This window comes from Anas platyrhynchos, chromosome 3, assembly GCF_047663525.1.
Source record: "Anas platyrhynchos isolate ZD024472 breed Pekin duck chromosome 3, IASCAAS_PekinDuck_T2T, whole genome shotgun sequence".
NCBI classification, from domain to species: Eukaryota; Metazoa; Chordata; class Aves; order Anseriformes; family Anatidae; genus Anas; species Anas platyrhynchos.
The window spans coordinates 26615304-26629816 of record NC_092589.1 but is presented as its reverse complement, the minus strand read 5'-3'; the positions used below and the strand labels follow the sequence as shown (position 1 = coordinate 26629816).

At 43.1% G+C, this 14513-nt stretch overlaps 1 protein-coding gene across 7 annotated transcripts in view; it reads right to left on the bottom strand.

Annotated features, from left to right (window-relative positions):
• SLC35F3 (solute carrier family 35 member F3) overlaps nt 1-14513 on the bottom strand; it is a 159073-nt gene that overhangs the window by 50947 nt on the left and 93613 nt on the right. Inside the window, exon 1 of one of the 7 annotated variants that reach the window (XM_072035578.1) lies at nt 1681-1825. The exons of 5 other annotated variants lie outside the window; for them this stretch is intronic. Coding sequence is in view for 1 of the 2 variants with exons in the window: in XM_027452986.3 (XP_027308787.1) it covers nt 1031-1106 (76 nt within the window). In the remaining variant the exon portion in view is untranslated. Of the gene's footprint in view, nt 1-1030; nt 1273-1680; nt 1826-14513 lie in introns of those variants that run through there. One more of the 7 variants, XM_027452986.3, reaches the window with a different exon arrangement.

Here is a 14513-nt window from a genome sequence, read left to right as displayed (position 1 = left end):
CAGCAAACTGAGATCCATTCTCCTATCTCTACAGCAGTTTTTCTGCTGGGAGAATGCAACAGCTGTATTCTCCATGAACAGGAATCACAGCCTTCGGGTACTCCTCATTTTTCACTTCACTTGGTGATTTTATTTCCTGTCCCCCTCCTTGGGCATTTCTGCTTTTTCCCTTTCTTCTGCACAGATATATTGCTACCATTTTTCTTTTCCTATCTTTTTCCCCCCTCAGTTTTTCAGCGTTATTATTTTTCTCCTTCTTCATGAACTTTCCATGGAGTCTCACACTCACATTTTACCTCTTCCTGTCCTCTCATTCCCCTTTTGGCTTCGTTCTTCCCCTTCTTTGCCTCTTGCTTGCTGCCACCTGCCTCCCTCCGCTCCGGAGCCAACCTTTCTCTCTCACCAACCCCATTCTCTCCACCAACCACCGCATCCCCCAGTGGGTCCCCCCAAGCCAGTGCCTTCCTCTTTGCCCTTCCTTGAGGAGCTCAGCTCCCTATGCACCCTTCAGATGAACTCCTCTTCTTCACCTGCACCCTCTGAGTTCCTCCGCTCTCCGCTCTCCCCCGTCCATCTCACCAGCTCTGCCTAGCTCTAGGACACAGCCCACAGCCTTCTTTCTCCCCACGACCGCAGCTCCTCCAGCCAGGCCTCCCACTTGCTCCCCCGGAGCCTCAGGGCTCTCTGGGGGGACCCCTGATCGCACCCAGCCCCTTTCCCCGTCTGAACGTCTCCAGAGCTCCCCGCGGTCCCGGAGGGGCTCCCGATGCCCACTGTGGCAGCAGAGCCCCCACACAGCCCCACAGCAGGGCCGGGCACGGGAGGCGAGGGCAGGTTCTCGGGGGGTCCCCCCGTCCCTCCCGCGGGGCTGGCCTCCCCCGGACGTCCCCCCCCGTCCCACCGGGGTGCCAGCGGGCAGCAGCTCGCCCACCGGCTGCGGGGCGGCTGCCGGCTCCCCGACGGGACGGGCCGGGAGGGGAGCCAAGCGCGGGGAGCACCCGGGGCCCCCCCCTTGCAGCCCCCGCGTTACCTTCCACTTTGGTGAGGGTGAGCACGGGGCTGTTGCAGGCGCTGAGCGGGGCCACCCTGGCCGAGTGCTTCTTCATGGCGAGCCCGTCGCCGGCGGCAGCTCCCCGCCGCCCCGCGCCTACATCCTGGCGCCGCCGGAGCCCTCCTGGGCGGCGCTCCCGGCACGGCCCCGCGGCCGCCCGCCGGCTCCCGGCCCGCCGCCCTCTGCCGCAGCACCGGGCGGCGGGGCTGGGGCTGGGGCTGGGGCTCGCCCGCTGCCGCTCGGGGCTGCCGCAAGCCCCACGTCACCGGCGCGGCCCCCCCCGAGCCCCCCGGGGCCGCCCCCGGGTCGGGGCGGGAGCGCGGCGGAGCCCCCGGGCGCAGTGCGGAGCCTCCCCGGGCGGCTGCGGAGCGGGCTCCCGGCCCCCTGCGGACCCCGCTCGGCCTCCCCCCGGCGCGGGGAGAGCCCTCCCAGCCCCTCCTCGCTACCTGCCCCCGCTGCGCCCCCCCTGCTCCCCGGCACGGCCGAGCCCCGCCGGCGCTCCGTGCCGGTTCGCAGCCGGGCGGCCGCTCATCGCTCCCGCGGCCTCGGGGAGCCCCGAGCCGGGCTCGGTGCCCGGCAGCACGCACCGCCGCCTTATCGATAACGCTCCGGTACTCGCAGAAACGTACCCTCCGCCTTCCTCTGGAGGCATTAGACGAAATACCTCCGCGCTTACACGGTCAATAAAATGGGAGATTTCACAACGGGATGCTGCTCGGATGGAGCAACTTGCTGTGCTGGTGTTTTGTTTCTGTTTCAGAAACGATTTTCAGAGCCCCAAGCATGCCACACCAAGTTATGGCAGGTTTTCCCTTCTTGATCATCTTTTTCTGTATTAACTAGCAGATCAATTAATACAGTGGATCCGGCAGAGGACACATTCTAATGAACGAGTATGAAACACAAAATAAATAATAAAAAAATATATACAGCTATAAGCCAGGAATGAAAGATTAAAAAATAAGTAAAATTATACAGCTATAAGCCTGAAATGAGATTTTGCAAGATGCTGAGCACCTTTTGGCTCCTACTGAATTCTACTGTGGCTACGAAACCACTCAGCACATTCACCAGTTTCAACCATGAGATTTATTAGCAGACCAAGATGCAAATACTCCACAGTTCTTAAGGTTTAGTCAAATTAACAGGAGTGCACTTTGCAAACAAGCCTAGGCGGCCAGAAGTACTCCCCAAACACTCCAAAGTATTTGTCAATGATATAAATAGCCACTATTGAAAAGCAGCCCCAACAGACCAGTCAGCAAATGGTGGGAAAATGCCATCTTCCTTCTGCAGGCTGGACAGCTATTTGTATTTAAGAGGCTGGCTTTCCTGGGGGTCAAATCCAGCCTGTTAGCTTGCAAAGGTCCCATCTGGTGACCTGCAGGCTGATGAAGCCAAGGGGCTGCTTTGTGTTTCCTACCAGCCCTTGGGATGAGCTGTGTCAAAAAATCAGTAGGTTCCTTTCACAGGATTCTTTAGGAAAGTTTATTGGCGCGCTCAGCATGAAGACCACAAAAGCTAAGCTCAGACAAATGGGAAAAAAAAAAAAAAAAAAAAGGCTTTCATGATTGTTCCCAGGCTATCCTAGTAGGATTATCTGACCCATTGATTTTCCTGTGATGTTACAGATCACAGGCATGTTGGGAACCATGGGTTCATCTTGTTTCACTGGACTGTTTCATCTACGAGTCCAAACAGTTTCTGATCTTTGAAAGAAGCTACATGAAGAGAGGCAGATCTGGTTCTGGCCATAAAATATTTCTCAATGTTAGTGCCTTGTATATGAGGATTTGAAAGTGCAGTATAAAATATTAATTTTACATTGCTTTTGAGAGGAAACTTCAGATTCACAGGTGAGTAAAACGCAGCCACTGAGTTTAAGGAACTTCCCCAGCCTGAGCTAACCAAGTGATACCAACGAGGAACAGAACTCAGATGATCTGTGTCTCCTTCCACCCTGAGCTTAGCTCCCACAATGATCTGAACCCAAGCTCTAGGCAGGAAACCACTGAATCAGCATTTCACATCCAAATTTCAGGCAAATGGTTGTGCCAGGCAGAGGAAAATCAGACTTCTCTACCGTCTGTAACTTGTCATCACCAGGACATTTATAGGAATTAAAGGCTATTTATTTTAAAGCCTTCTTTGTTGCTGGGCACTTACACTCTTCCCTTTCTGCAAGGTTTATGCTCTCATTTTTTATAGGCAAGACACGGTAAGCACATTATTTTACTTGGAGGACAGCACTGTTCACATAAGGAATCATGATGAAAAGGAGGTGAGTTATTATCATTTTTTTTCGATAGCATATTATTCTAACTCAACCACGCATGTATTTACTATTCCAGGATCTGCAGGGCTGTTAACATGTTTCAAGCTCGCAACGTTTTATTTATGGCTAGAACTCCAGATGTCAAAGACTTTCCTGGCAACAACCATCTTCTGTGGCTGGCTGGAGCTCTGCTAGCTTAGGTGATGGTGGCAGCCAAGCGTGCTGCTTTGAGAGGCTGGTGCACCTCTGCCAGCTGGTGCTGCGAGAGCCAGGAGGCACCTCAGCCTTCCACACTCCCATCCTCCTCCTCCCTCTGATGACACCTTGCACAACCACAGTGTTCAGGGCTCTTCTCCCTGATGCTCAGTTTAATCTCCCCAGAGAAACTTTCAGAGGAACCGAGGACAACAAGCATCCAACTAACACTGGTTCCAGATCAGGACATTCGCCTGCTTGCTGGCTTTTGGACATCATTTGGACAACACGTGTCAAGTGCAGGTAATTAGGATTAATGCAGTTTGATATGGCTGTACTTGACCCTCGATCCCACTGCATTTCAACTCCACCAGTCTCTGATTTCTCTTGCTGCCCTTGCAGGCACAAATACTTAGAGATCCATGCTAAGCCCCTGTCTTGCTCTGTGCATAAAAATCAGCCACATACCACAATAACAAAAAGTTGTGTTTATTTAATGAAGAATAGTACGTCTGAGGACTGTATTCCAAGGGCTCTAAAACTAAGAGCTGGGTTTGGCAGCGTGCTTGTTACTTTCTGTAACTTGTATCACAGTGCAACCTCCCCACATCCCTAAGCCTTAACACATTTGCTGCTGGATTACGTTTCATTGAATTCATAGTAAACACCTTACAGTATAAGCAAAGCAAAACCAATGCACTCAGGGTAACATTTCAAGTCAAATTTATGGCATTTTTCCTTAAAACACCCCTCCAGCATTCAAGAAGCAACAGGGGAGAAGCTGGTGGATGTTTGGCTTCCAGACAGCTAACAAATTTGGAGAGGAAACTCAAAGCTTGAAAACTGGAGAGAACAGACTTTCAATTCCAATCAAGTGCTGGGATGAAAAAATCATGTGAAAAAAGCAGAGTCAGACTAGAAATCCAGGATGGGATTTGCTTAGAATTTGCTCAGCCAGGCTTCTGTGTGGTAAAGTCTGATGGAGCTGCTTTTGAAACATACCATCAGTTATCTGAAAGTTTAGATTAAGATATTACATTTGATTGTTTTCTTTAACACATAAACTTGCAAACTGGGGGGTTAGCACCCAGCTATCATGCTGCTTTTAAGTTCATGTAACATCACTACTTCTGTGAAAGACTTCTTACCGATGTAGAAAGGTATACTTGAGACAAAACTAAATTCTCACAGTTACGTCTATTATAACCCTTGACTTTTATCCTATTAGCTAATTTGATTAACCAACATGAAAAACATGTACAGTTGGTATTTTTCCAGTTCAGATATTTTCCTATTTAGTGTACTCATTAACAGGACATTTATTAATTTACATGCTTGCCTTGCCACTGAGGGCAATCACTGTTGAGCCTAGCAACCCTAAAGGAAATGGAGTATGGACTTGTACATGTGTAGCCAATTTTGTAACAGGCTACATCTCATGCCAAAAGGCATTAATCTGCCAGGAGCCAAATATACGCACGAATATAAGCTAGACACCTACTCTGCCCACAAGCTGTCCAGGAACAGATCCTCCTCTCCTCTTGTTTATTTGAAGTTATTTGTTGAATATTCTCCGCAAACAATTATTAGTCTGTTTCTGAGGAGCTTGTGCTATTTGAATGCAGTGTTAGTTTTGTCTGGCTACCGTCTAACAACTTTCTAAACCATTTTCATTTCCTGACTGAAAAAAAACATGTTAAACACGCCTTTCCAACTCAAATAATAGCTATTTTGGAAGTGACATTTGCTGTCCTGCTATCATTTTGAAATAAGCATCTACAACATGCTGTCTGGTGACCAGCCACAGTATGCTGTTTGCACGTCGTCTACATTCACAACCATCATCCACTCAAAGCAAATTCCAATTTCTGTCAAAATCACATAGACGTCTTTCTCTGTAATATGTGCCTGGCTGCAACGATGATGTCTTTCCAACCTTCCCTATTCCAAAACAGGTCAGTTACTTTAGGTATGATATCGTCAACTCACAGAATGAGACAGTAGAGGAAGGAAGGCCTGACTGGCTACAGGTGTGCACCAGACCACATTGAACAAAGACTGATATACCCAAACACTTTTTCTTCAAAGCCAAATCTGAGGTCTTCTTACAGGCTGCAGATTATATGTATGACCATACATACAACAGTTCCTAAACATGGATTTGGAGTCCTAATGAGAGTATCTTCCTCGTTTTTTATTTTTTTTTTCTTCACCCTTCTGTTTATAACTGCTGTAAGCACTACAGGAGGAGACAGTGCTGATTAATTTTATTTCCAAATCTCATAAAATATTAACTGTTTCCAATACTTACTGAGAGACTGTCCTGGTTTTGTGCATAAAAAACAGCTGCATTTCAAATAATCCTGGTGGGTTCCACAAAATGTAATAAAAAAGCTAGTTTAAGTCTCAGAGTTTCAACACTGGGCTGTATAACTGAGTAATAGTTTTTAGACTTTTGCATTAGGATTTTGTCAAGAAACATTTATGTCTTAACTTTGTTGTGAAAGTGAAACACTTTGAGAATTTTTATTTTACTTTGAATTTTAAAGAAAAATTAATGCAGTGCCATCGGGCAGGTAGGGGACTGCAGTTTCATGAATGTAGTCTTACATTTACAAGGGGATCAGACAAAAGGATGTTTGCCAAGCTGCTTCAAACTGCTGGTAGCCAAGGGGATCCCAGAGCCACTCAGTTTCAGCCTTATTTTCTTCAGCAACATGGGTGAAATGAGCATTGCTATTACCCCAAGGCAACTCTTCCTGAAAAATATACATCCAGGAGAAAAGACAGGGGCTGTTCATTTTCTGAAGGACATTGGGCCTCCTGTGACAAACAGCAGGTGTTTAAAGGTGAAAGGCCCAGGAATACAACACAAATTCCCATATCCGTTTCCACGATTCCCATCCAGCTCCTTCAGCTGACGTGCTCTGTGTTTTTGCCTCTGTACAGCTGCAGTTTAGCCAAAATGCACGCTTTTGGACCAGGTGGCTCAGGAATAACCCCTCATGTGACAACTGTGATTTTTCAGCAATCCCCACAGTACCAGCAAGGTTTGCCTTTAGGAGCTGTGACCTGTAATTAATCCAGTGATCAGACTACTCACCTATATAGCATTTCTTGATATCAGTGGTGAGCACACAGCAGAAACTAGAATGGAATAAAACAGTAAAACACTTCAAATGCCTTTTTGTGTTCTTAAAGCATGTCATTCCCTGGAAACTCCAGCAGGCTCAAACAGTTTTGCCTGGTAGAAGCTGCTCTTCACTACCTGCTCCTGACAACCACCAACCCTCCTTCTGTCTCTTGTCACTTTTTAGCCATTTCAAATGTTGATTCCCCAAAGCTAGCAGTTCCCTGTGTAGTTTTGGTTGAAGACAAGAAAGCAGAGTTCTCATACCTTTTCAGCCTGGTATTTTTTTTCTAATGAGTCTCCAGTGGTTATCAGGTAATTTTTTTTTGCCTAGCCGTATTTGATGCTGTCTAACTAAGAGACCTCTCTAACCTCAAATCATAAAAAATAGATCATTATACCATCAATATCAACAATTCATTAACAATTATTTCTGAACCTTCTCATTATCTAGGATACATACACAATTACAAATAACTGGGCATCACCTCTACATTCTTCACTACCACTTCACTTCTTGCTAGCTGTCTTTATAAGACACTGGATGTGAAGTGCATTTAAATGTAGTTGTGCATGTTTTCCACCATCAGAAACAGCTGTGCTGAACCTACTGCTGTTACATCCCAGCTCAGGAGGAGCTGGCTCCTCCTATAAAGATGCAAAGGCCAGGAGACAATGTTTGGCCATCGCTCACACTTCAAGCACTGTAAAACAAATAGGTTCAAAAATCTGAAGTTAGAATATATGAAAACAGAATTAAAAAATCTGAGGTACAGACTATAGCACAAAAAAGAAAAGAAAGAAGTTCAATCTGTGAGGCAAACTTATGTCAAAGAAAATGTTCTTTAAGAATAGACTGAGTAAGCAAATAAGCTCCTTGTCTCAAACACAGAGGCCATGGAAGCTGAAGGCAGAATCACATCTGTTTCTCCTTCTCACCTGAATACTTACAAGAAGTTTGCACTGCCTTCCCACGTAGTATTAAGCAGGAAAAGAACAAAAAATAAGATGAAAAAGGTCATCCAAAGATCATTCAGAAAATAAAAGTAAAGGCACTTCTGAGCAAATCTATTCTGTATTTTGAGTCACCTTTTTACGGACAGTGCTCTGGAGTGAAATTCATAGCCTCTCTGTCAAATTTGTTTGCCTGACAGCTCCTTGAAACATAATTAGGTAGGATGTAAGCACTCCCAGTGGTCTATGGACTGGAGAGAGTTTCAGCTTACAGAAGTAACTTGCCAGTTATTTGCCAGGAAGAGAACTGCTGCCAAGATCCAAAGATGCATGAGACAACAGGTTCAGACAAATTCCGTTGTTGCCCTTTTATCAGGAAAACTGATTTTTAAAACTTTAAATAATAACTTTCTTGCCATTCTTCTCCATATACTCTGCACTTTGTCTTCTTACTTTTTATGTCAGCAATTCTTTTGTTCTTTTTTTTTTTTTTTCTTTGAGTTGTCTTTCACTTCCTCCTCATGCCTTTTCTTTGTCAATTTTTCCCAGTGCTAACACTAAAAAGCTTGCAATGTGAACTGAATGCCACATCCACTTATAAAGCTACACTGACAATCGGCAACCGGGAAAAAACATTCAATTGTTGGCTTTTTTTTTTTTTTTTTTTTTTTTTGGTATTATCGTTCATTTCAGTCAAAACCCTTAATAGCTAGTAATGGGATTTTTGAAGGTATCTTAGGCCTCACTACCCTTTGCTCTCTGATTTTAAAATTCTGCCTGTGCACACTATCAGTGCTATGTCCAGAAGTATTCAAGATGAGGCTGAAAAATAAAGCCATAGGCACAGCCTCGTGTCAAATCTTCCAAGCCTGTCCTTGCAGGGCTCCAAGCAAGGTCCTGCAGGGCAGCAAGTTGGCTCTACAGAAGCAACAAGTTAATTTTCCTGGGACCTTTAACTGAAATGTTTTGAGTGAGTAGCTGGGCTGATTGACCTCAGAGAGACCATTCAGTTTGGCACACTGAGTTCCTGCTTCAAGTGTAGATTTTATTTAAAAGACATTATACAGGATGAACCTTTTAGCACCAAGTGCTTTGTAATGATATCCTCCCTACCCTGCAATCCTAATCACTCTAGTCTCCCACTCCCGGAGAGGCTAATTGCTTCCTCTTGAGCCCACTGGTTACTTCCCTCTTTCTAAGGGGGCTTCTCTTGCTTCTTTCAATTGCTATTAAGGGAGATGTTAATATAGTTGGGCACCGGCTATTATACTACAGGATGAGAAAGTGATATGAGCTTGTTTCCTTGAAGAATATCTGCCCTGAGATTCTGGGAAATGGTAGAGAATGCTGGGGTACAAATGGTTCTCTCTGGATATTACAAAGTATAAAAGCACCTGCTGTGCTATGTGTTGAGAGCAGTGGCATCAAGATCCGCCTACTCCCTTTCAGGCTCTGCATTTACCATAACAAAGGGCATGAGTTAAGTTTCTGCCACAAGTTACTCATGAGTACCCAGGGACATAACTTAGTTACTTCCTTAAAGTGCTTTTGAGATACTATGATGAAAAGCCCTGAGAAGAGCCGAACATCACCATTACTAAACTCCTGGAGCACACCTAGCAACCTGGCTATTCATAATTTATCACCCCTTCTTAATGAAGAGGACAAATTTATTAGCAGTATATAGGGTAAATCTATTGTTATTGCTGTTTATCACTAGTGCAAGAATAATTAAATCTTTAAGCTGTACACTAAAACTGAGTTTTCAAAATTAGAGTGAAACCAGCACTTTGTAGACCAAGATGTACCTCTTTGAACAATCCCAGGAATTCATAAATACCTAGAGATTTCTACAGTCTTCCTTGGGACATGAATATCCACTGGTGGATCTCGTCTGTTTTTCCCTTGGGCATAGGAGAAGAAAGCAAGTAAAATGGTTTCTTGCTGTTTCTCACTAGCCAGTAATTGCTAAATCTGTACAGATTTTGTTAAAACAAGCATGACTTTTTAAAAATGCTGGAGTAGAAATTTCAAGTTTAGTGCTTACGAGACAATAGCTGCAAGCATTGAAGATGTGTCATTCTATGCTGTAAGCCCTGTATTTTACACAATAACAGGATAGCTCTCTATAAAGACCTGCTGCTGCTGCTTATCACTAATCCCTCAACTTCAAGACTGGATTTAGTTAATACTTTGGGGGAATGAATCTGGATCATTAATTAACAGTACCAAGGATATCTGTAATAAGATTACGCACATGGTTTTACATTCCCATGACTCAGTTGATTTTCTTTTGAACTAATGGGAACTTGGCTTCAGTGTGCTCAACACTGGAACTGTCATTGCTGATAGGACAGTAATAATGAAGCAGCTAAAAAGGAAACTAAATTTTAAAAGAGACAAATTAAAAATATTAGCTGATAGATGAGAAGGAGGGAGGGTCACTATAAGCTATGAGTCCATAGGAAAGCTAAAAGAGGGCAATGCCTTAGGTAGAAATGTCCAAGATAGATAAGGGAAGAGAGGACTACCAAAGACATGGTAAGACTAATGCAGACAGGAAACAGTTCAGACAAGCATCAGAAGAAAAATACAAAGCACACTCGGAATCACAAATTAGAAGAATATTGGGCTAATTCAAAAGAAAATGAAGTACCTGCCTATTGTCAAGAAAGACCATGTGTGCCTGGGACAGAGGATGGGAATTCAATGGATCCTGTTCTTTTCAGCTGAAGGAAATTATAACCTACCAAAAGCACAGCTTTCTATTACAAGGAGGCTTCTTGTCCTATAATGCATTGCTTGGCACTAACATGTATCCTTATGCAAAGAGCCTTCCAACATGTTCTTTGGCTGCAGCTTGATCCTTTCACCATGGCCACCAGGAGAAATTCTTCAGAGAATCCAGATGATTTGCACCCCCCCATCACACAAAGTAAACCTGTCTGATATGGCCATAGGTGTGTTTGCTGGGTGGCACATGGATAGCAGGAGTAGTGGGGAGGATGCTGGCGAGGAGATCTGAGGCTCTCCTGGCTAGTGTAATGTTAGGGGAACATCAGCTTCTGGTCTCATTTACAGTAGCATGAGACATGCTCTGATCTTCAGTAGGAACTGGATAGATGCCTGAGTGATGGAAGGACAAGGGACCCGAGAGCAAAAGATCTGCCTATCCATCTTCCTCCCTTCCAGCCTCTGCAGTGATGGCAGAATCGTTCCCCTGAGATCTGAAGCAATGATACCTTCTCCCAGAAGTGGCTGTTTGAGCTTCTCTTTCCTCTCCCACTCCCAGCAGATTCAGGTTTTAACCTTAGGTTAAATTTCCTCTGAACCGTGAAGCAGCAGGAAAGCAGATTTATGCCCTGCATATTATTCCCACTGATGTTCCTCAAACTGTATATAAAACATTACTATAATTCTGTCCTAGGGTTCTGTTGATATTAACAAACCACTTGAATTTTACTTTAAGTAATTAAAATCACAAGTACCTTTTCTAGCAGTTACAGGCAGGAGGCAAATGTGGCTGGGGCCTTGTAATTCAGATATGTCTAATAATTCAGGCAGCAGCACATATTTATCAACTGCATTTCTTCCATAGATGCCTAAAGCCTTCAGCAATGCAACATTCAGTTCCTCAAAGCTTTGAAACATAAATCTAGATCCCGTGCCACCTAATGGAAATAAATAGCACAGATGCCAAGCAATTTTTTACAGATTAACTACATACAAAACGCCTTGCAAATAACTTATAGATGTTTCATGTAGTAACTCATTGAAAATGAATAGCTCTTCAATGTACAGCATCAATTTAAACCTGCCATGGATATTAGCATACCTGATGCAAGATGTTAAACAAACTAAGGACTGATATGGAGACCTAAAAAACTAAGCTCTAGACAGAGTCAGGCTCTCTGGCTCTTTCAGGCATTTTTAGGAATAAACCATTGCTCCATCGGAAGTAAATATAAGACCCACTGTTTGCTCAGTCTTTTCCCCAATAATGGCATTTCTCCAGGATTGACTTTCAAGAGAAGATTAAAACAACAACAAGACGTACATAAAGAAAAGAAGGGAAAATCAGTAAGCAAATGAATTTCTAGGTGACTAGAAGGTTACAAGGCCTCTGAGGCCCTATTCACTGAAGCCTTTAATCACTATATAGGGCATAGCTACTGTATTTAAAGGAACTTGGGAAAAGCTAATTGAAAAAACATATATACTCCCCAAGACACAAGATTATACATGTATATGAGAATTGACAAGCTTTTCCTTGGTGTCTTCTGCCTATTGGAAAGCTTATCTTATGCTCTTGTCCAGATTGTCTGCATGAACAAGGAAGGTTGTGAGGAGAGAAGCAAAATCATGCCTGGAAGGCTTGTGTGAGACAAATGACAGACTCAAAACACAGCTTTAAATCTACAAGAAGCTAAGACCACTACCTGACTCAGTTTCAGAAAAGCTTGTGCCAGTCAAACAGGAGGAAGGACGTTTTGTTTTGCTGACCAGGAGCTCAGAATAGTTGTTGTCATCCCAGCATTTAAGAACTACTCACACAATCAGTTTGTACAATAAGGTCATTGAAGACATATCTGTGGCAGACATTTTTTGAATGATACTGCTGCGTGTGCCAAACCAAACAGGGCATCAGCAGAAGATAGCAACCCAAAGGCAGGAGACACACAGAAGCATACAGAACTCATTAGTGCAATTAAGACTTCTGAAACATGAAATAGTAACTCAATGAACTCTGGGAGGGGAGTGCAAGTTGGCTTAGCCTAGATATATACATCAGAGCTCCATCCAAAATAACACCCACAAAGATATTCACAGATAGCTTGTATCCATTTTGTAACTTGAGGAGTGTAAAGAACTATTTGAAAATTAATTTAGAAGATAATAATGCTTTTGCTGTCTGGACAGGATCCATGTGTGGATGCCATAGGCCAGTCTCTTTCCAGTAAGTGCGAAGATACTGCAGAGAAATCCCCAAAACCACAGCTCTAACATTTACATGAATATGACACCCTTAATTTCTGTGTTTCAGCATACATAAAACAATAATAATAATACTCACTGCTTCATCTAAATTAATGCTATGTATTTTTAGGAGTTCTGACCCTCTCTCTCCCCTCTGCTAGTGTATAATATATAAAAAGATAAGAAAATAAGCTGTTTGCACTTAATTCAATCTATACCACCTACATTAAACTTCACCCATTCTAACTGCCAGTTAATGTCTTATTGCTGTCTAAATCCTATGAAGTGGGAGGATTATTGGTTTAAGTCCCTTTACTTAAAAAGAAGCTTTCTTTATCTTGCAGAGGATCATACACCTGCTCCAACAGATAGTATTTGTCAGTGAAGACAACACCTAGACAATGACATGCTATTTGATCATTGTAAATACGTTAATATTGAGCCAAGCTACACATTTTTTATCTCACTACATCCTTATCCCCTCCACATCTTATCAAACACAACTTTGTCGTACCTTATTGCCAACCAGTAAGAATCTATTTCAAGATTCACCCTTAAACAACAGTGTCATCTCTTTATCACTTGTTCTAATCATTGAATGCTACCAGAAACAGCTTCCATTCATTGAAAAGGACTTCACCTGTGATGTGGATAATTACATTTCCACTTATCACTCCCTTCCCGGGTCACTGCATGCAAAGTGAAAAAAACATGTATGTTACATTTCAGAGTGATTTTTACCCCTCTTATTATTAATTGCATTTTCTTTTGGGGCATAATGTCCTGAAGAGTTATTAAGTGAAGAGATACAATGCCCTACTACATTACAAGCAAAGTGATTGCATTTCGTTGTGCAGAGCTGCACAAGCTCTGACTGTCCGGTCTCATTTCCAGATAGTTTGCAGTCTCTTCCAACCTAGATCATTCTGTGATTCAAAATTGTTTTCACTGCTTCAGGGAAAGTCACCCAAAGTCACTAAACATCTTGTGAATGTTAGTATGGAAGTCATTATATACCATCAACAGCCAGGATAACTGTTTTGCCTTTCATATCAATCTTTCATTCTTCTTACTCTACTTGACATAACGTACAAATCTCCTGTGTTTTCTCTGTGTTTTAGCTGAAGAAATTATATATAAACTATACATATATACGTATATCATTTCCCACCCAAAATAAGTACAATGTGTTTGGTGTGCTGAAATTACTACCCAAAATGACTGCCAGTGAATGCCTGATCAGTTTTGGTTTTTGTTTTTTAATATTTGGAAAACTTTGGGGTGAAAGGTTAGAGCAAATAGAAATCATTACTGCTTCTCTTGTCACTGAGATACTAACATTCCAATATTCTCCTGCCTGCTTTCATAGTGCACACAAACATAAAGAAACATTTAAGAAGGAAACCAACAGAAATGTTGTTCTCATGAATGTACCAAATGGGGAAAGGGGGGTTCTTTGCAACTCCACCGCATGCAGAATGCCAAATACTTACCAATTTGCCAGTAATAGAGGGGAATGTGAGACTTATCTGCTGCTGGAATTGGACCATGACAAAGAAGAAACAAGCTCATTTATAAAATGTTAATGACTACAGAAATTCCATAATTGGAATCACTGCTATGTCTGCTGCAGATAGTACAGATGGATGAAAGGGAACAGAGACGATCCTCCAGGCTTGTGGCAAAAAATCTTGCTGCTCAGCACTAAGGAAGATTATGAGAATTGAGAGCCTAAATAAGAGAAAAGCTGAAAAAGCAGGAGGAGTCAAAATACATCTGGATGTGAAGGGCAAAACAACTGTGGATAACACATAAGACTGTGCCAGAATGGTTTATTATTTATCTCAGCCAAGGGACTACATGTATTTTGTTGTGGTTTTCAGTTTCTTTTCATACTTTCTCTCCTCAGTATACATTTCAAAGGAGACTCT